This window comes from Rhipicephalus microplus, chromosome X (genome assembly GCF_043290135.1).
Source record: "Rhipicephalus microplus isolate Deutch F79 chromosome X, USDA_Rmic, whole genome shotgun sequence".
In the NCBI taxonomy this organism is placed as follows: domain Eukaryota; kingdom Metazoa; phylum Arthropoda; class Arachnida; order Ixodida; family Ixodidae; genus Rhipicephalus; species Rhipicephalus microplus.
This window is the reverse complement of record NC_134710.1, coordinates 424174486-424195205: the sequence shown is the minus strand read 5'-3', so window position 1 is coordinate 424195205 and position 20720 is coordinate 424174486. Positions and strand designations below refer to the sequence as shown.

General features: G+C 43.5%; 2 protein-coding genes across 9 annotated transcripts in view; one reads left to right on the top strand and one right to left on the bottom strand.

Moving 5' to 3' along the window:
* LOC119184944 (transposable element P transposase) overlaps nucleotides 1–20720 on the bottom strand; it is a 61286-nt gene that overhangs the window by 6563 nt on the left and 34003 nt on the right. The gene's annotated exons all lie outside the window — the stretch shown is intronic.
* Nucleotides 1–20720, top strand: part of LOC119184945 (activating signal cointegrator 1) — a 60882-nt gene that overhangs the window by 36808 nt on the left and 3354 nt on the right. For 3 of the 8 annotated variants that reach the window (XM_075880372.1, XM_037434095.2, XM_075880367.1), the window contains 2 exons: nucleotides 11217–11320; nucleotides 19726–19822. In XM_075880372.1, coding sequence (XP_075736487.1) covers nucleotides 11217–11320; nucleotides 19726–19822 — 201 coding nt within the window. Of the gene's footprint in view, nucleotides 1–1159; nucleotides 1755–7457; nucleotides 8973–11216; nucleotides 11321–19725; nucleotides 19823–20720 lie in introns of those variants that run through there. The other 5 variants (XR_012887616.1, XR_012887615.1, XM_075880368.1 and 2 more) reach the window with 5 other exon arrangements.

The following is a 20720-nucleotide window of genomic DNA, read 5'->3' as shown; positions in this document are numbered from 1 at the left end:
GCGAAAGCTATTGTCCGATGCTCCGAAGGCTCCACGTTTGGCAGCCAGTGTGGGGTCTCGAAATGGCGAGCGCCACACTCTTGGATTGTGTGAACACAGTTGACCCTGTTGGACCAAACCAAACAACACACATTTATTTACCTCCTTTTTGATCAATGATATTGTCAGCCGAATCATTATACATCAATTGTGATCCAAATGCTAAACAACTTTACACAATATTACATAACATTCAACAACGTAACAAACCCAAGAACAGACTTAAGGCAGCCTCACCAACGCTCGACTTACCAAGAGGGCCCCTGGCGCGCACCCCGCAGTGTTGCGCACCGGAGACCCACCACTAGAGACAACTGTTCGCGCCAACCACCACCCACCAAAGAGGCTCTCTCATCTCTCCCGTGCTACCACCAAGGCTTGCCACCAGGCGGCACTGTTGGTGCTACCGTTCTAACTATGATGATAGTGGTGGTGATAACGCTCACGAGCACTACACCACCGCCCGCTCAATAATTGCGACCTCTGACTGTGGCTTTGGCACGGAACACATGCACCACGAGGTGCAAACAACTTTACATGGAGTGTCAGCACCCCCACAATTTTAGTTGGCTCATGACAAATATCCTCTTTTTCTTTGCAATATGTGCGATACACTATACTGCCCCTATTTGAATACTTCGAAAATTCAAATAATTTAAATTAGAATATGTTAACATTCATTCTAACGCTTGAAGTGTCAAAATATTTGCACAAGCCTACCATTATCCCAAGAACTGTGATCTTGAGCCAGTCACGCCGTACTCATTTTTATTGTCACCGCAAGACTGTGGCTTCTAGTTCATGTGAAGAAAGTGTCGGCAAAAGGGCACGGCGAAAGGCCTACGGAAAACATGCCTGAACCAGCAATACTGTTTTTGCAGATCTTTCCGTCGATTTTCGCCGATTCGCCTTCGATAACCAGTGCCGATGCTCTGCTTTCCTTCATGGGCTATCAGCGTACGCACAATACGTATGTACCACATGGGTGGATCACCTGTCGAGGGTAGTGACGTCACTGATGGACAAGCTACAAAAGGATGAACGCAACAGAGGCACCTTCACAGGGCACGGCGAAAGGCCTACAGAAAACATGCCTAAAGCAGCGATACTGTTTTTGCAGATCTTGTTGAGGATTTTCGCTGATTCAACTTCGATAACCAGCGCCGATGCTCTGCTTCCCTTCATGGGCTATCGGCGTACGCACAGCATGGGTGGATTACCTGTCGAGGGGAGTGACGTCATCGGTGAACGAACTACAAAAGGATGTACGCAACAGAGGCACCTTCACAGGGCACGGTTAATGGCCTACGGAAATCATGCCTAAATCAGCTATACTGTTTTTGCAGGTTCGTAACCATTACAATACTGCATGCCTACGAACTGAAAACGAATTTTGGTTAGTACTTCCGTGCCCGGCTACTTGTGTTGCTAGTATTATTGATTGTTGTTCTATGGTCTTGATGCTCTTGACATCAGGTGATATCGAGGAAAATCCCAGACCAAGCACAGCACAGATGCTAGAAAAAAAATATCTTTGAAAATCAGGCGGCATCCGATGCTAAGCTAGATGCTATGCAGCAGGACATTTCGGATTTGACTGCTCAAAGCGACATACTGGCTGGTTGCCTTGAAGTCATTGAAGAAATGAGCAAATGAATCAGTAGCCTGGAATCACTTGTTCGCCAGCAAGCAGACAAATTGACTGAATGAGAGAACAGGAGCAGGAGAAATAATTTGTTGGTCTTCGGCATTCCAGAGATGCCTAGGGAAACTGTATCAGATTTGAAGAAAGCCATTCTTAATGACTTGTTTTACGAAACTCTGGGCATCACTGCAAAATCGGTAGATTGAGTACACCGCTTGGGTAGACAAAGACCAAATACCACAAGGCCTGTAATCATCAATTTTGTTTATTATAGAAAAAAAAAAAGCATACTTAGGATCCCTAATAAACTGAGGGATAGCTCTATTAGAATCAGTCTTGATTACGCTAAAGAAACAGTCCTGCGCAGGAAGATGCTATGGCAAAGTAGTGAAACAGAAAGAGCTAACGGAGCGAAAGTAAAGCTGATATACGATAAGCTTAAAGTAAATGATAACTTCTATGAATGGGATGACAGGAAGAACATGCACTGCCCATTTAAACGAAGACAAGATACAGTGCCGCACAAAGATAATCCGGATAACTGTGCCCTGAGCATTTCAGAGGCAGCGGGATCATTAGTCGGAATGCGCGGGAAGCGAGTTCTACCGTCACAATCGTAGCTCAGACTGCTTTCACTAAACGCAAGGAGCATCGTTAACAAATTATCAGAGCTCTAATATTTGTTACTTTCATAGGCCACATGTAGTTATAATAACTGAAACTTGGTTAAATAATACTATCAGAGACAGTTGCATTGTTTATCTTGGTTATGGGATCTTCAGGTGAGACAGATTGCGAGGAGGTGGTGTTGGAGTGGTGATTAAAAATAAAATAGTCGCAATAAAGATAAATTTTACCTTATCAGAAATGGTCTAGTGTAATAATAATTATGCTAAGACAGTGTATGTAATTGGAGCAGTGTACAGACCGCTTTACACTCCACCTGAGTTCTTGGAAGAATTAAACATGTTTTTATGCTATAATGTATATTAAAATACAAGGCTAATAATGGCTGGCGACTTCAACCTGCCTCACATTAATTAGGAGAAACTTTGCACGGGAACTGTTGAGACTTCTAGTCCTGATACGTTAATTTACGTCATGCTTGGCCATAACTTGAGTGAAATTGTAAAGGCTTATACAAGAGTTACTCTTACGTCGCAGTCATTGTTGGACTTGGTTTTCATCTCTAGTAAAGTGTACGATTATGATATAACACTTGAAGATGGTATATCTGACCACAGATTGATTTCTATAAATGTGATGTGGGGCCCAGTGTCCGAACAAGACCCTATGAGTATGTTTATGCTAAAGATTATAGCCACGCAGATGATGCAGCTATCTTTGATTATTTGGAGCTTTCGCTTGATTCTTTTCAGATTGCGTCAGAGACGGAATGAATCGAAACTTTGTGGAAACGTTTTAAAGAAATAGTACAGAACTGTATAGACAAATTTATACCCACACGAAAAAAAAAAAGAACAAAACAGTGCAGCCCATGGATAAATAGAAGCATCATTCATATGAAACGCAAGACAAAAAGACTGCGAAAAAGAAAGGCGGCGGCCACTGAAATTTTGATAATTAAGAGAAACATCAAAACAGAGCAGAGGCAAGCTGAAGACACTTATTTCACTAAAACGTTCACCAGCTTTCTGCAGAATTGTCCACGACAATTTTGGATTTTTTTCCAGTATAAGGGTGAGAGAATTGAGCAGATATTAGATGGAATGGAAATCGTACAAGAGCAGGGTGAAATTGCCAACAGGTTCAATCACTATTTCCAGTCAGTGTTCATAAAAACCGAAGACGATACCGAAGAGTATCAATTACCTTCTCTGCTGTCACGCATAGAGGAAGAAATGTGCATAACTCGTGAAGGAATATTTAACATGCTATTATTGTTAGACACAAAGAAAACTGCCGGACCTGACGGTATACCGACTACTTTTTTGCGACGGTATGCAGAGTGGCTGTCTTATTATCTCACTCTACCGTTTCAAAAGTCTTTAAAATGTTACTCGTTACCCCAAGACTGGCACAGTGCCATAGTAGTTCCAATATTTAAAAGTGGGTACCAATTGTTATTCAACAACAACTATATTGCCCCGCTGCGGTGGTCTAGTGGCTAAGGTACTCGGCTGCTGACCCGCAGGTCGCGGGTTCGAATCCCGGCGGCTGCTGCTGCAATTCCGATGGAGGCGGAAATGTTTTAGTCCCGTGTGTTCAGATTTGGGTGCACGTTAAAGAACCCCAGGTGATTGAAATTTCCGGAGCCCTCCACTACGGTGTCTCTCATAATCATAAGGTGGTTTTGGCTCGTTGAACCCCACATATCAATCAGTCAACAACTATAGACCTGTATCTCTGGCATCTGTGTGCTGTTAAATGGTTGAGTGCGTAATGTCAAAGCATGTAAGGCAGTTTCTAGAGGACAATAATATATTATGCCCTTTCCAGCATGGCTTCAGATCTGGTCTTTCTACTGTTACGAAACTTGGTCAAACAATTCATGACTTCACTACTTCTCTGGATGCATGTCAACAAGCTGATGTCTTATGTATAGATTGCGCAAAGGCGTTGGATAAAGCATCTCACGATAAACTTCTTTCTAAACTTCGCAGCCTAGGAGTCTGTACGCAGTTGCTTGAATGGATTCGTGCTTACTTATCACATCGCCAACAAGCTGTTAAATATAAAAGTAGTGTATCGAACAATTTAGAAGTTTATTCAGGAGTACCACAAAAATCCATGCTAGAGCTTCTCCTGTTCCTGATATATATAAATGACATAGCTTGAGTTATTGAACCATCAGTAAAAACTAAACTGTTCGCTGACGGCTGTCTTATTTATTGCCAAGTTACATCTACAGACGACCAACTTAAAATCGACGCTGTCTTCAATCGCTAGGTGAGTGGTGCGAAAAATTGGGGATTGAAATTAATAACAAGAAGACGGCCTACACACACATTACGTAAAAGAAAATTCCGCGTTTGTGTGAATATTAGAGGACAGGCTTCTCAATAGGGCGGCTAGCTTTAAATACTTGGGTGTAATAATTACAGACAATTTAAGCTGGAATCAACACGTGGACAACATCTGTTTGTCAGCATATAAAAAATTACATTTTTTGGGGAACAAAATACCTCGGAAAGGCGAAATAAAGTTTTAACAGCATTATTCTTGAAGCACAGATTTTGACAACTTTCTTTTGCTTGTTCGGTAAAAGTGGACCTAGGACAGCTAGAGCTGTAATTGTTTTTGCACAATGTAGCTAAATGTGCACAAAAACAATGCTGGAAGCCTATTAGTAATGGGCAGCTTCATTTTTTTATTTTAATATAAAAATTTCTGTATTTGGTTACATGCAATGAACTGTGCTGTAATGCAATGCAATGAACTGTGCTGTAATTCGAGAAGTACTCGTTCAATTTTCGATTATCTTGCTGCGTTGCACTCCTTAGACTTTCTAGCTTTCATTTATATGTCAATGGCCATGTGATTCTAAGTACATACATTTTTACAGTTAAAAATCTTAGAATTATATGTTTTCTTCATTTTCTCAAAATGGCAATTTTGCACACCCTGCATGAAAATTACTGCAATAGATCGGAAAATATTACAGATAGCAGAATATTTTTTTTTGGAGCATGAAGCTATATGTTTGGAGCACACAACATAGGAAGCAGATTTTGATTCATCTTGATGCAAATTTTTTAAACTAGTCTTTTGTGTGACCACACAATGGCCACATTCAGAGCTGTGAAGTTTAGTGTACTGTAGAGTTAGAAATAATGCCCCAATCTAAAAAGTGCTTCCTATGTTGTATGTCTTATGCTTCCTACTGTCAATCCCTATGTCATTTATAAATTTTTGATGGGTGGTTATTTTTCCATTGTGGTAAGAACAATAGAAATTGTTATCTTGATTATTTAAATAACTAATGAAGCTACAGAAAAAATCGCTACATTTTTAGAATCAGGAGAACAAACTAAGTAAGCATGCCAACTTTTGTCACATTTGGTTCATAAAATAATCACCCATGTCCCCCCTTAAGATCCACCAGGCAATGCATTGTAGTGATACTAATAAGCGGCAGCTAAGGCAATCTAGCCTTGCTACTTTCAGCGCAGAAAAAAAATTAATAAAAGCCAGTCTCGTGGTCAACTAAACTGTGTGCCTACGGAAAAAATATTGTGCTTCGCTGCAACACAGTGATGACGTGCGGGCAGCACATTGCATGTCTGTCGCACTTTCAGCGCGTCGTGAATTACCCATTTTTTTCTGGGATTGTAAGGAAATTAATAAAAGACAGTTTGGCATAACTTGTGGTGTATGCGAACTTCCGATTTCTAGTTGCACCAGCAACTTGCGCGCTTGTTCTGCTAGCGGAGTTCTCGCCTGCAATGCCTACTTCGAAAAGCAAGTTTGAAAGCTTCAACGATCATGTTTTCCAGCCAAAGTACATCACAAATCTTGTCACACTGGTCATTATTGACTTCTTTATTTTACCGAAAAGAACGGGCGCATGGTTGCATGATGACGTGCTGACGCAGCGAGATACTGGCGACATGCTGCCGGCGTGTTGCTATTGTGTTGCAGCGAAGATGTCTTGTTTTCCGCTGGTGCGCATTTCAGTTGATCAAAACAGTGTCCTCTTTTTTATTCACCGATGACAGCCGCAAGGCCCACCGTCCTCCTGTGTTTGCGACAAAATTTAGACCAGGTATTGCTGGAAAATCTATTACTTTAAGCCGCAAACTAACCTGCAGAGCAAACAACTAGCCCCGATTACTTAGAATAATTCCAGGTACCTCGCATCCAACTTACTTGCACCTTTATTAATTCGAAAACCCGTTGATTTCAAAGATTTTTCGTAGCCCCAGTGACTTCGAATTAAGGAGGTTTTACTGTATATAAACAGCTTGACAAATGGCCTCTGCGAACAGCTCATCACTTCGCTGTGCAACCAATACGAACCCGCACAGATTTGTTTCGTTTTTCTTTTTTTCGTGATGCCGTTAACTTGTGGAATAGTTTGCCAGAGGAAGCTGTGCAAACAAATGATGTAAATGATTTTTTGGTATTTTTAGACAGGTATTGTATCAATTATAATTTTGCTTGTTAGTTGGGCATCGTTATATGTTTGTGCCTGGAGTTGTTCATTGTGCTTTTCCTGTAACAACCTTCAAGTCAAGAGAGGGTTAACAGTATGAATAAATAAATAAGCAAATACTAGGGTTTATGCTGCATGGGCTGTATGCAATATTAGGAATTCGATGTGCTTACCCAAGCAGTTAGAGTATAACATATGCGCAGTGGCACTAAACGCTAATGGGAAACTCTGTGTACTTTCATCTAAAACTGTGTATTTTTAGAACATTGCAAGAAGATTCGTTAACCTGCACCAAATCATTGCTAAGGTGAGTGATCGAGGCTATATTCTTAGCAATTATGATTTTGGAAGATTCATGCAGTACTTGCTTAAATTTTTCCCAAAAGGCTTTTGCAATCAGTGACATAAATGAATAGGTCGCCATTGTTCTCACACACGCGTGGCTACTTTCTCTGCCCTCAGTGGCAGGGGCATAGCCAGAGAATAACACACAGGACACATGCCCCCTCCCCCCTCAGCCCCCAACTCCCCTCCCTCCAATTTTTTTTCACCATAGCATAGAGAGCGAAAAATGACCATTTCAAGGGGGTGCTTAAATCTTACTTTAAGTACCGCTCACAATGTGTAAAAATTAAGGATTCATTTTCTTCTCTCCAGGCAATAACCACAGGGGTTCCGCAAGGTAGCATTCTAGGACTGCTGCTTTTTAACCTATACATAAATGACATTGTCAAGGTCAGTGACAAACCTAAATACATAATATACACGTATGACACCAGCATTTTCTTTACAGGTAACGACATGACTGCCATGATCACACTTATAAACACTACGTTAGAAAGCTCAAACACATGGAGTAAACGAAATTAATTACTCATTAATGCAACAAAAACAAAAGCTGTAGTTTTTCATTCGCAGGGACAGATTTCCTTAGGCAATAGATTACGTATAGGTAGTGCGGCTGTTGAAATTGTAGGAACCGTTAAAACTTTAGGAGTACTTTTTAATTGCACAATGTCGTGGGATCCTCAGATTAATAATATAATTACCAACCTATCAAAATGTGTGGGCATACTTGCACGAATGCATTATTTTCTTCCAGTTTCTATTAAACGAACACTTTATAACAGCTTGTTTTTGTCGCATGTAAATTATTGTCTTTTGGTATGGGCAAGTACGACAGCAACCAACATAAGTAAAATATACAGACTACAAAAAAAAAAAGCGATCAGGTTTATAGCAAATGTCAACTACTATGCACACACAGATGAACTGTTTCAGCACTATATTATTGTCCTAATTCACAAACTTTATGGGTATTCCCTAGCAATAAGATATAAGCAATCTCTTTTTCATAACAATCGTGCCTTCTTAGATATCTTTGTTCTGGAAACGCATGCTATTCCGTACCCTACTCGTCACCAACAACACTGGAACCTTCCATTCTGTAGAAAAAATTTTGGGCAACAAATGTTGTGTTTTAGTGTTCCTTTGTTATTAAATAAATTACTGGAGGCAAAACTAATTCTTGAGAAATGCAGTGCACGTGACATTAGGGAAGTGCTTTTATCGTGAAAATCGAGAAAATGGTGGTCCAGGCATTCATGGAACTGTCTATATATAAATATATATATGTATATATATGTGTATATGTATATATATATGTGTGTATATGTATCTACATATATGTGTGTATATCTATGTGTATGTGTGTACACGCAATTTCTATGCATAGCATTGTTGTCATATATATAGTATTTTGTATTCTGTCATATTTTGCATTGTACTTCAGAATTTGTGCTGAAAGAAATTACTTACACATATTAGTCTCTGTACATAGCATTACTGTACGTGCATCTTCCGACTTGTACTGCGCCAAACATCTCATGGCCCATGTTCATTGCCTATATGTTCATGGCCTATGTTTCTTCACCCATGTCCGCGTTGCTTGCCATGTATTAGGGAGGCTCGGGTTCTCCTCAAGTGACAAAACGTCACTTTTCTCCTGAGCCTGCCCTCATCCTTGGGATGAAATAAAATAGAATTGAATTGAATTGAATCTCTCCTCCCGAAATAAAAGAGGTGCCCCCCTCCACCCCCCCAGAATGTCTGTCTACGCACCTGCTAACACAGCCGTAGATTAAAGACAATAAAGCTATGAAATGACACGGAGATTTAGGGCTCTCCTGTCGTTTACTTATGGCCACGATAGCTTCCGCACTTTCAGTTGCAATATTCAGTTGGCCTCTTGCGAAGCTTTGACACGCTCGTTCGTGCATTGCACTCTGAGTCCACCGCAAGGGTCGCCTGAGTATCATATTTACCTTTCTACAACTTGCCTCTGCATATAACTGGCACCCACAATCGCAAACTGCGTAAGTAAAAAAAAAAAAAAAAACTACCTGCATATTGACGCAATGTCACCTTCCTTGCATTGTTGTGCAGCCGTGCCCTGAAGCACCGAAATTTTCTTTTAACCCGCACTGTGTCTTTAGCTCCAATTTTCGTGCATATTTTGATTGCGTTATGTGTGAGAAAATACATTCACTCGTTGTGCGGCCAGGTAAGTCTCAGTTAACGAGAGTTGAATGTGTGCGCTTGCTGGGACGAAAGGGCGAGTCATAATCATCAGCTCTTGAGGCTCACTCACACCGAACGCGGGGCAGCCAAAGCGGCAAAGCGGAAAGTGGCAAAAATCTTTTCTTCAGGCGACAAAAGCGGGAGCAAAACAACGTGGAAAGGGCGATCGCTTTCAGCGCAATTTTTTGCCCCCTGCCGAGGCTGGCCGTTTGGCCGCAGCCAATTAGAATGCCACGCAGAGGAGGGTGCGGTGGTGGTGCGGTTTCAGCTTTGGGAGAAGCATTGCCACCTCATAGTGACACATGCACAAAATCGTCAAATGCCGGCCTCTTCTGCCGTGCAATGAGCCAAAGGTGGCGGGCGGGCAGAGCAGAAGCACGCTCTCGCCGCTTCGAAAAGCCCACTTGCGCACTTTGCCGCCCCGCCTTTGGTGTGACCTAGCCTTTACCAAATTTTGTTGTCTATAGATGAAATATCGCTACAACGATATTAACGATATTAATCGTTGTAGCGATATTAACTATCGCTACAACAATTATAACGGGTGGGAGGTTCACCACTGGAGGCGCGAATGCTTCAATCGCTGGGACTTGCAGGGTTGGATCACATGATCTTGCCTAGCTCTGGCGAAGGAAAGCTGGCAAATAGATGCATTGTTTTTAACGGCGAGTTGCGGTGTTTTCATTTTTGAACAGCGTTGTATTGCTCTGACTTCATCTGTGCGGATTTCTGCAGGCTGCAAGTTGCAGTAAACATTACCGGCGGCGTGCCACAGTGTGCTACGTACATGATGCTACTGTTGCGGCTGCAGGCAGTGGCACTGTCATCGCTCTCTTTTTTGTTGTGGTTGTTATTTTTTGCCCATGGGGTTTAATTGAGCACAGACCATGAATGTACAGATGAAAGCAGAACGTTTCAGTTTCAGCATGGGAGCTTCATACGCGATGAAAAATGAATGTGCAAACAGTTGAATTATGTATATTTTAAAATGGGACGAAACCTTCTTTCTTGCACGAAACCTTCTTTCTTGCACTACACATGTGCCGCTCTAATCTTCGGTAAAGCTTATTTCTCTCGCCACGGTAACTTTTATCGTGGTCTGCCCCACCACCATCCTCCTCCCCGGGCGTCCGTTCCCATGTGTGTACCACCCGACCATGTGAGCTTCCATCTGCCAGTGGCAGTTCCAGGGAGTTGCTGACCAAGCCCATGCCCTCCCTTCTCCACCTTTCCCAAATTTTTCCATGGTATATAGCATACAAAATAACGGTCGCCCTAACCTGCCTGCCCGGCCCCCAGTTCTAAGGTGGTGCCCCCTGTGAAAAAAATTTCTGCCTGCGCGCCTGCTCAGTTGGCTACTTCCTTGTTAGTTTCTCTAACTTTTTGCCTATTTTCTGTCTTTTCAGCTTGTAAACCATGCTCAACAGTTTACGGACAAGGCCTTGATAATGAATCTCGTTTCTAAGGCAATGTTTCTGATTTAGGCCTCCCTTGTTTGATTACTGTTGTCAAAATCTCTGGAAAGGCACTAAATGAGTCGTGCTGGAGCAGTTAACATAATGGGAAACATTGTAGAAGATAGAATTACTAGTATTCTGCGACAAACAAGTCAGCTCTCCTCTATAACTTCAACTGTACACTAAATATCTGAAGGATGTTGACAGAGTGCTGCATAAAGCTACAGATAAGGTTATATTAGCTTGAAAACATTTTTCAAAACAAATCCAAAATGATTTTTTAGAGTCTGTTTCAAACAGAGTGAGAAAATACCGTCAGGAAGTGTTTTCTCCTAAATTTTATAATCTCTTGTATATATTTTTTTCTCCACTTCTATAGCAGAGACCGAAGAACTGAAATTTCCAGACGAGTACCCAACGAGCTGCCTCTTAGGATGTGTCAATCTTGTTGATTGCCTGCCCCAGGACACCTACCGTGAACAGGTGCCCCTCTTTGTCTCATGAGAGTTCCAGTTATTTTTAGTGCTACAGTGACCTGCGGTTTTTACTGCATGCTAACATCGGATGTGATAAGCTGCACTTATGGCAACAAAGAAAGGGCACTGGTATAGTTGTATGTCATGGAGCAGCAAAGCAAGCTGCTGAGGCATAGATCGGAAGAGTTTGTGTATGAGCTGATTTGAATTGTTTTTTTAACTGCTGCTTTAAGGGAGGACACTCCACCTAAAAAAATTTTTTTGGTTGTGGGTGAATTTTGATCAAACTTCCAAACCTTATGTATTTCGACATGTTGATTTCAAATATGCCATTACTTTTTCTGTGCAACATGTACTTTTCAAAATATTGAGAAAAACTTGTTTTTTGAATTGCCTGATTTGGAGGTGAGTTTTCTCTTGTATGCTTGTAGTGATCAAAGACAGTGGCATATAAAAATGATGTTGTATAGTCAGAGCTTGCTGTGCTGCAAGAATGAATGCTCTGGACTAATTTGGGCCAAAGTTATAGCATGTCAAACTTTTGTAAGCAAAATGCTTTGGTAACACCTTGGAGAAATTATTACTTTTTGAAAACATTTCTCATGTTACTCGTTCAAATTTCATGCCTACTGCTCTCCCCATTGGCCCCCTTTTTCTAACAAAACAAGAATCACTGTGATAGAAAAAGTACCACCAGAGATATCCAAAACTACATCATGATAAAAAGGGCAGTTTTGAGAAAACTAGAAAAAAACATTTCAGGACAAGTTAGAAATAATTATGGAAAGTTGTTGAACACTGCAGTGATCGAGGATGATATACGGGTTCAGTCAGGCAAGAATAGTATTTTACAACACTCTCGAATAAAATTAGGGCATCGGAAAATTTATTTGTAAAATTAAATAATAGCTTCAAAAATTAATTTTTTAAATGTTCGTTAACATGTATTTATGTACTACCGTATTTACTCCAAAATGGGTCGGGCAGGAGAATAGGTCGATCCCTACTTAGTGTTCTACAAGCGAAAAAAAAATTCGAATTAAGGTCAATAAATGCTTTTTTTTAGCTTAGAATGAAATGTAGCACACCTTTATTTACACAACTTAGCGCCTTATCGCTGCCGGGGCCATCATCATCATGTCAGACTCAGATGTACAAGATGATCTCATCGGAGGCTTCACAAGCATCCGCGACTTCTCAAACGATGTCATCCTTGCTGCCACCGCTGCTGATTGCTGAGTCGCGAAAGGCACGAAGCTGACATTGGCCTGCAAACAGACGGTCCCGCTGCTTTTGGCAACCCCTAATCGTCTCATTACACAGAACTCGCGCTGCACGGCACAATTCTGCTCGAGTCTTCGGTAAAAAGTTTCACTTGGTACTTGAAGTCACTTGTGTAGCTCTACCGACGTGACATCATTGCGACCGCGCGCAACCGAATGGTGGTGGTGGTTAAAAGAAGGCGCCTGATTTTGATTTCTGCAGCCCGGTGGGGAGCACGGCGCACCGCCTAAGCAAACGCGAACCGTCATGCCGGTCGTACGATAAACAAAGCGCAAGGCTGCGAGGCCTCAGGCCAGTAGTGCGGCTGAGCGCCGGTAGGCAGCCTAGGGACTAGGGACTTCATGGCCAATACTTTGGGAAATTGTGGGTTTCATTGCTAACACGGCAGAGCAGCTGCATTTTGTGGGGGCGATACATGGCCGTTGCATGAATAACTACTTTTTTAATTACTTAAGTAGTCGGAAAGAAAACTAGGGTCTTTATTTCAAGTTTCATGGTATATAACATGAGTATTCAGCAGGAACCGCTTGAAGAACAGCAGGCGCGACAATTGAATGCCATAAGCTCGGCATTTTCGGTTGGTTCAATCGTGAATGTAGGGCGAGATTTTTTGGTCACGAATATAAGTCGAAAGCGAATTATGAACAACATTTTCAAAAAAAAAAAAAAGGTCGACCTATATACCAATAATTACGGTTCTGATACTGCTCTTGTCAAGTCACCACCTTTCTCACAAAAAAAGAATTATCGAGACTACTTCAGTAGAACCAGAGATATTGTTGCTCCATTATTGCACCATCGGAAATTCCATTTTGGGGAACCAGGTAAAAAAAAAGTTGCCGTTTCATTGTGCAGCTTCTGCCGCGACAGTCCCATGGACACGAAAAAATTGTTCATGAATGTCTGGCGGTTCCCACTACAGAGCATTGCACGCGTGGATAAAATGTTTATCTCAAATGCATTGCATAACATTTCACCATTGACTCTGCGCGAGTTCCATGCAGTCGTCACTTCGCCACAACAGTCGCTTTTCACTATTACTTTCTTATCGAGGTTGTAGTTGCGGCCACGGTCACCCGTGACTAGTTTTGCACACCTGCCACATACTTTGCACTACGCCTTGCACCGTAAGGAATCAGCGAGCAGCTCATTCAAGATCTTTAAGTCGAACATCAAATACGCAGCTGCAGCGTCCGTGGCAGAGGCCGGTATGGCGTGTGGCTTGCATCGGTGAAAACCGCAGTGTTTCGCGCTGTCGACCAAAGTCGTTCAGGCATGCCCTGCTCACGAGCACTCACTCGTGACAGCTTCAGTGTGAACTCGCACAAGGCTTGAGTCGGCGCGAAGAATGCCGTCGTTCTCAGGCAGATCGCTGTCACTTGCATTGTCGCGGGTCGCTTGCTTATCCTTTCTAAAGCTGGATGACGGCATGCCCTTATCTTGCAGACCGCCATTACCTGAGCCGACGAGGCTGGGTGCCCTGGCAGTGAGGGTCACTTGCTCATTGTTTGGAGAGTGGTGCAATACGGTGCCTTTGTGAAGCGGACTGCAATCACTTCCATCGCCGTTATCGGGTGCTGAAGCAATGACGCTCACTTGCTGACCGCTTGCAGAAACTTGCGATGTGCCGATAGCCCCCCCCCCCCCTTTTTTTTTAAAGTTTAGGCTTGCCTTCCGCCGATCTGATACACCGAGTGGAACTTCCTCGGTCCTCCAAGCACGTTCGTCGTAGGATTGTAACCAAAGCCGATATGGCGCCTCAACGAGCCAGGTTTTCAATAGAGCGCCCTAAGCCAATCAGACAGCACCATTTTAGCCACGTGAGCGGAAGTGGCCAATAGCAACGATTTACGCCTACTTTTTTTTTTTTTTTTTTGAGAAAGTGACAAGCTCAGTGTTACCCGACGGAGCGATAAAAAATGCCAAACGCTACAGCTTTTCAGCGATACAAAAATGGCCGCCTTAGAGCGGGCTGTTCAAAAGTTTCGGGCAGCTGAAATAAGCGCAATTTGTCCATAATTTAAAGGGCTGAGGGCATCTTAATGCATCTTTGATTTACTGTTAGGCCGCTAATACGTGTAATTTTGAAACGAAAATGTGCACACAGGGTGTGCGATGGTAGAAAGAATACGAAAATGACACTTCTTAAAATTCGATTTTCGGGCAAATTTTCGGGTCCCAAGAGTCATGTCTCTCCTTAAGCTGCTGTTTTGTGCATCGCATGCTGCTACGATAATTGTGTGTTATCCCTTGTGTTCAGTAGGGCATTTATTTTCATGCTGTTTTCTTACAGTTCTTGTCTGGTGCTTTTTGTAGCTCCTGCTTGAATTCCATTCCTGATAGCTACCACTGATGTTGCCAATTATATAGTCCTTATCCCTGTGACCCTTTATGCATGTTTGTGCCTGTATTTGTATGTGTGCTCTATATAATAGTTGATAGGCAGGCACCAAAAGCCATGCAGAGCTGGATGGAAAGCTCCCTTAACCTAAGCGTATGTTCACTTGTGTTCTGAAGATGACTACATTTAAACCTGCATATACTGAGTTGATAAATTTCCCAAAAAATTCGTTTTAAAGAGGATTTCATTATATGCAGGTTCGGACACAAACATTCGGAAACTAAATGCTCAAGTCAAACAATAGGGTAAACTGAAGGCAGACCTAACTAAAAGCACTTATTTTACAGTAAAAAACTGCTTTATTATTGCAATAGCAATTACATGAACATTCTCAGCGGGTTTTTGCCGTCGCCGCCTTGTTTTGTAACAAGTTCAAATCGATAACATGCCCCCGCGCTTCGGAACTTTCACGAGCGGGTAAAACAGTGCGGGCGCTTCTGAAACAGCTATCAAATAAGTCGGCCCATCCCTATCGCCTGGAAAGTGCATGAGATAACACCCCCCGCGTGTTTGAACTTCCGTCGAATGTTCAAACATAAATTAAACCACCCGTCTTGAACAAGCATAAAGCAACGCGGGGAGGGGGGGGAGGTATCACTCAAGTAGCAATAATGAACTTGGATTTTAAAGGCGGTTGCCATCACTTGTGTACATGCTATCTCGGCGAGTATCAGTGTGGTTTCAACGCGAAAGAACTGAGTGAAAAGAGCAGTTCTCCCTGGAGTGGCCGTATTTGCTCACACCAGTGTTTTGTAGGAGTTTCGTGCTAGCGGATCCAAAAGAGTTGGCTGCCAGCCTTACTTCTTACAACATTATATTTTTTTGCTGTCGCATTCATTGCATTGCATTAGACGCGCTGTCGTGTTGGCAGAACTAATCGGCTAAACGCGAAAGCTACCTGCCTGCGAACTCGCGGAACAGCTCAAGACGAAAGCGCATGACTAGTCGGCCTCCAAAGATCCGTCGTCAGCGTGGTCTCGGAGAGTTTCCATCAGTGCACAATCTGACATCCTCTCGGTGTTGACGACACGGTTGTCCGAAATTAGGGAAAGTCACAGTTTCGCCACAAGGGCAAAGCAATGAAGGCAATAGCAACAACTTGGAATGTAACGCAGAGAATGGCAAGCAAATCGAAACATGCAGGGCACTGCTTGCAGACCAATGACGAACGAAAACATACCCAGGACGAGAGCGAACTAACAATGTTTACCGCCCGACACTTAACGTGCTGTTTAAACAAAGACTAGGCACAAAAGGTAATCACAGGTACACATAGGAGTGCGAAGTAACAAGTGCCCCAGTTTTTAATTCACAGTGTTTGAAAAGTGGACTCTTTTCACAAACGGCGCCTGTCCAGTAAGCGAAGCTATCGTTGTGCACCCAGCAACTAAATCATAGTCGAAGGTGTGCGATTCATCCATCAAAGAACCAGCTTGGGTACAAGCTTCTACCCCCCCCCCCCTACTTGCAGGGCAAAGTACGTGTGGGAGATAAGCGCGCATCTGCGCATTGTGTAAGCTGGGGGCCTAGCGCAGACTTTTTTTCTTAAGTTTTCATGTGAAAACTCGTAGCTTTGCCGCAATGGCGAAGCAATGAACGCGATAGCAACAAATTGGAAGGTCACGTGCCCCGCGTTTCTCACGCACAAATAACACACGAAATGCACTTACAGGTACAGATGAACGCAAAGAAGCATCTCAGTTGTTACTTCGCTGTATCTGTAAAGTGTGCCCTTTTCGCAAATGGAGACTGTGCAACCATTACAGTGACCTTTGTGCGCCCGATAACTACAACAGAATTGTTCTAGTGAAAGCTTAAGGCCAGCCAATACGTTTGATTGTGCCCATCACGAGATAAGAGGGCGCGTTTAGTGTCCATCCTGCTCTCTCTCCGTGGGGCAAAGTACGCGTGGAAGATGAGAGTGCACGTGCTGCTTCGTTACGATGTGACGACCCACACTCATTGCGCCAATTTGATGGTAATGCTGTAAACACGATAGTTCTCCGCGAGATGCCCGTCACCAGCAGTAAGTGGTAGATATAAATAGCTTGCCGCTTGAACGTTGAAGGAGGTGCTCCCTTGTGGGTCAGTAGTTAACGCCTTGCACTCACAATTCAGAGCTCCCACATTCGATTCTGGCACCGGAATCTTTTTCTGAATTATTTTTTTTTCTTGTGTTTTCATATATATAAATACGCATACATATACGGTGAGTGACAGCGACGCTGGTTGCAAAATCCAGCTTAGAGTGTTTGTATAATTGCTATCTCAATCAAATAAATACATATACAGTCAATTCCAGATATATCAAACTCATATATATCGAAATATTGGCTATATCGAACTGTAGAAAAATCCCCTTGATCGTTCCATGCAAAAGTATGGGACCGGTTCACCAGTATATCGAACTCTCGCACAGCGGGATATCCGCTATATCAAACGCCGCGCTGCGTCGAAGCCCAGAAAGTGCATTTTCTGTACCAAATATTGATCAATTTTAGGCCGCATTCTAACAAGTTCCGATCCTTTTTCGTGTGTAGGGGACGAAAAAAACGGGTGTTGTCCCATCGCGCTAATCTGGTTCGTCGCGCAGCACTTTCTACATCTGTACGTTTGATGCACGATCTGCAGGTTTTAGCGCACGGACATAATGTTTTCCAAGAGACCGATTGCGGAGGGCACCGAAATGAGAATGGAAAGTGACTCTGCGATCTCAGTGCAATGATTGCATGTGGTTCGCATTCCCTTCCTTGTTAGCACACAATGGCATGCAAGCCTGAAAAGCATGGCCTTCAAGATGTGCTACCTTGTCACGTATTTTCAGTGTTTTCGGTTTCAAAACACTTGTCTTGGAGGCTACTTTTTTTTTTATCTTTTCGCATCAAGGCCACTAAAAGCAGCGGCTGCCAGCTACTAAGCCATAGTGACATCGATAACGCCAACATGTCGACGGTGGGAACTTGGACCAACTCGGCATTGTGTCTTTCGCGCCTTGTGGTCTTGTGCACTTCTCGCCTTGTTCCTGATAAATCCTCATTCGGGAGTTTTACTGAACGTTAACCCACACGTAGCGATAAAAATTATGGCTGGCGCTTGGAGCGACGTCAAGTAAAACACTGTTGTAAACCTTCCTTGCGGGCCAGGTGATGACTTTGGGTGCGTCATGACTTCTAACAACGGCATACGGTGCTTAGTGAATTCTGTGACTTATCAGCATTCCGGGCACCATCTCGGACAGTAGCGATTTCATTGGTACAGATGATGAAGTTGCTGTTTCTGACTGCATTGATGCTGAGATTTTGGCTGCCGTTGTCGGTGCTTCGGAAGTGTACTCGCACCTATATGATGAATATGCGAACGCCTTCGCTTCTACCGCTAACCAAGCTTTTGCCGCGCTACGAAGCTTGCATCGGCGTTCTGCGTCAGCGAACGTTGTGGCTGAAGGAGCTAAGTTCGCTTATTTGAAAAGCTTCAATGATATTAAGGATGACTGGAACTTGACAGCGCGCAAGAAGCAAGACAAGTTTACGGACTAAATAAACTGTAGTAACCTACAGTTTGCACCTTGTTTTTGAGCTAATCGTTATCTTAGCTCTTGTAACCATTTCAGAGACTTGAAATTCTTTAGTTTAGGCCCCAAATATGCATATTTTGTATTTTGAATTCTCGATATATCGAACTATTTCACGCTCCCCTTCGAGTTCGATATATTCGGGATCAACTGTACTAATACGGTGAATGACGGCAGCGGCGGCAAAAAATTAGCTTAGACTTTCTGTATAGTTGCTATCACAATAATAATACAAAAAAGCAAAGCTTATCGTCATCGGGGGCCACACCATGCGCGTGCAATAAAACTTTGCTTGTGCGCACGCCGTCGAAAATGAAGGGCGAACGACACGGACACGGATACCGCGGAAAACTATTTGGTAAAGCGCCCTCCATATGCAGCGTAGCCCCATATACGTGATGCTACCTAAAAACGGGGTACTGCCAACGTGCAGAAGTAGTTTTCTTCTTTTTTTAAATTTTGGCCAGAGCGGGGTACACATGCGCGTGCGGCCGCCGCGGCGAAAACGGTGGCATTGTAGGCTTGTGCGGTGCAGACCCGCCTGCCCGTCTAGCGGTCGCTCTCACTTGGTGCGCCGTGCACGCCGCCACAGCTTAGCGCTTCGGCAGCGACTGGCCAGTTGCGGAAGGTGCATGCTCGTACCAAAATTCCAGAATGCGGAGAAATATTCCTAGATTGTCCGTGGGGAAAATCCGTTGTATCAAGGTTGTCTCCCGCGGTTACTTTGTTACATAGAGGTAGCAAATACATGTGCTTCTATGGAGCAACGCGGGGAATAGAAAAACTTCGTTACATTGAGGAATTCGTTATACGAAGGTTCTTTATAAGCAGGTTCAACTGTATAATTTTTTTCACCTGTCCCCTGCCGCGGTGGTCTAGTGGCTAAGGCACTCTGCTGCTGGCCCACAGGTCGCGGGATCAAATTTTGGTTGCAGTGGCTACAGTGCAGATTAAAGAATCCCAGTTAATTGAAATATCTGGAGCTCTCCACTACGGTGTTTCGTAAAAGTATGGCGGTTTTGGAACGTTAGACCCCTCATATCTATCGATCTATCATTTTATCTGCCGGTCTTCTTTGCGGCTTTTGCCTTGAAACATGCTAAACCAACACATCCAGCTATCCGATCTAACCTTACTTTTTCTTTTTGTTTTTCAGTATCCATTTGGAGAATGCATTTCCCCTTTTGTCTTCATATGTGAGAGACCTCAAGGGCTGAAAACAAAGCTCCCTATGAAAGGACAACACAAAATCTGTAAGTGTACCAGCTGTGAGCTGTTAAAACAGTTACCGTGTAATGCGGAATATAGGTCGAGGCAGAATATAGGTTGACCCACTTACCTTGACCAGCAAAAAAAGAAAAACCCGGAAAATTGCTCACTGATTCACTTTATTCAGTCCTCAAAGCTGTTGGAGCTCTCCTCCGAGGACGACTGCTTTGTGCTAGCTCCCTCTCATAACATGTCGTTCTCGGTGCCGTCGAGAGCATTGCTAATGCAGCACTTCTCACATGCGTGCACCACCATTTCTTCAGGCAGAGACCTCCTTGCCTCGGACACCCCAACCACAAACTGTCGTGAGAGGTGTCCTGCGCAGCCGGCCTGTCGGGGTTTGTGTGTTGTATAACGCATGCACACGGTCTTTAAAAGGCTTGTTAAGGACGCCGTCGAGCGGTTGCAGTGTTGACTTCATCCCTCCCAGAATGACGACAAGATCGGTCCTTCTGTTGCGAAGTCTCTCCTTCACTGATGCCGTCGTATTCCCGTGAAATGCATCTAACACGAGCATGTTCCCATGCTGCAGGAAAGCTCTGGGCCACCGGTTCCACACTTTGGGGCTCCTCTCGCGCATTAGGGCATCCATGTACCTCTTTTCGTTTACGCGGACGACGACATCCCACAGGAAGGCCTCCTTTGGCAGCATTTTCCGCTTAAAGATGATGAATGGGGGCAACTATCTGCCGTCGGCTGTGCAGGTAACCCTAACAGTGAAGCGCGAATGCTCCCACTTCACCGTAATGGTTGACAAAAGCTTCACTTGCTTTGCCCCACGTTCACAGACTGACCTGGATGACGGCATGTCAAACCACATCGACATTTCGTCGGCGTTGCTGATCTGGCCTAACATATAGCCAGGCTGCCGCCGGAGACTAT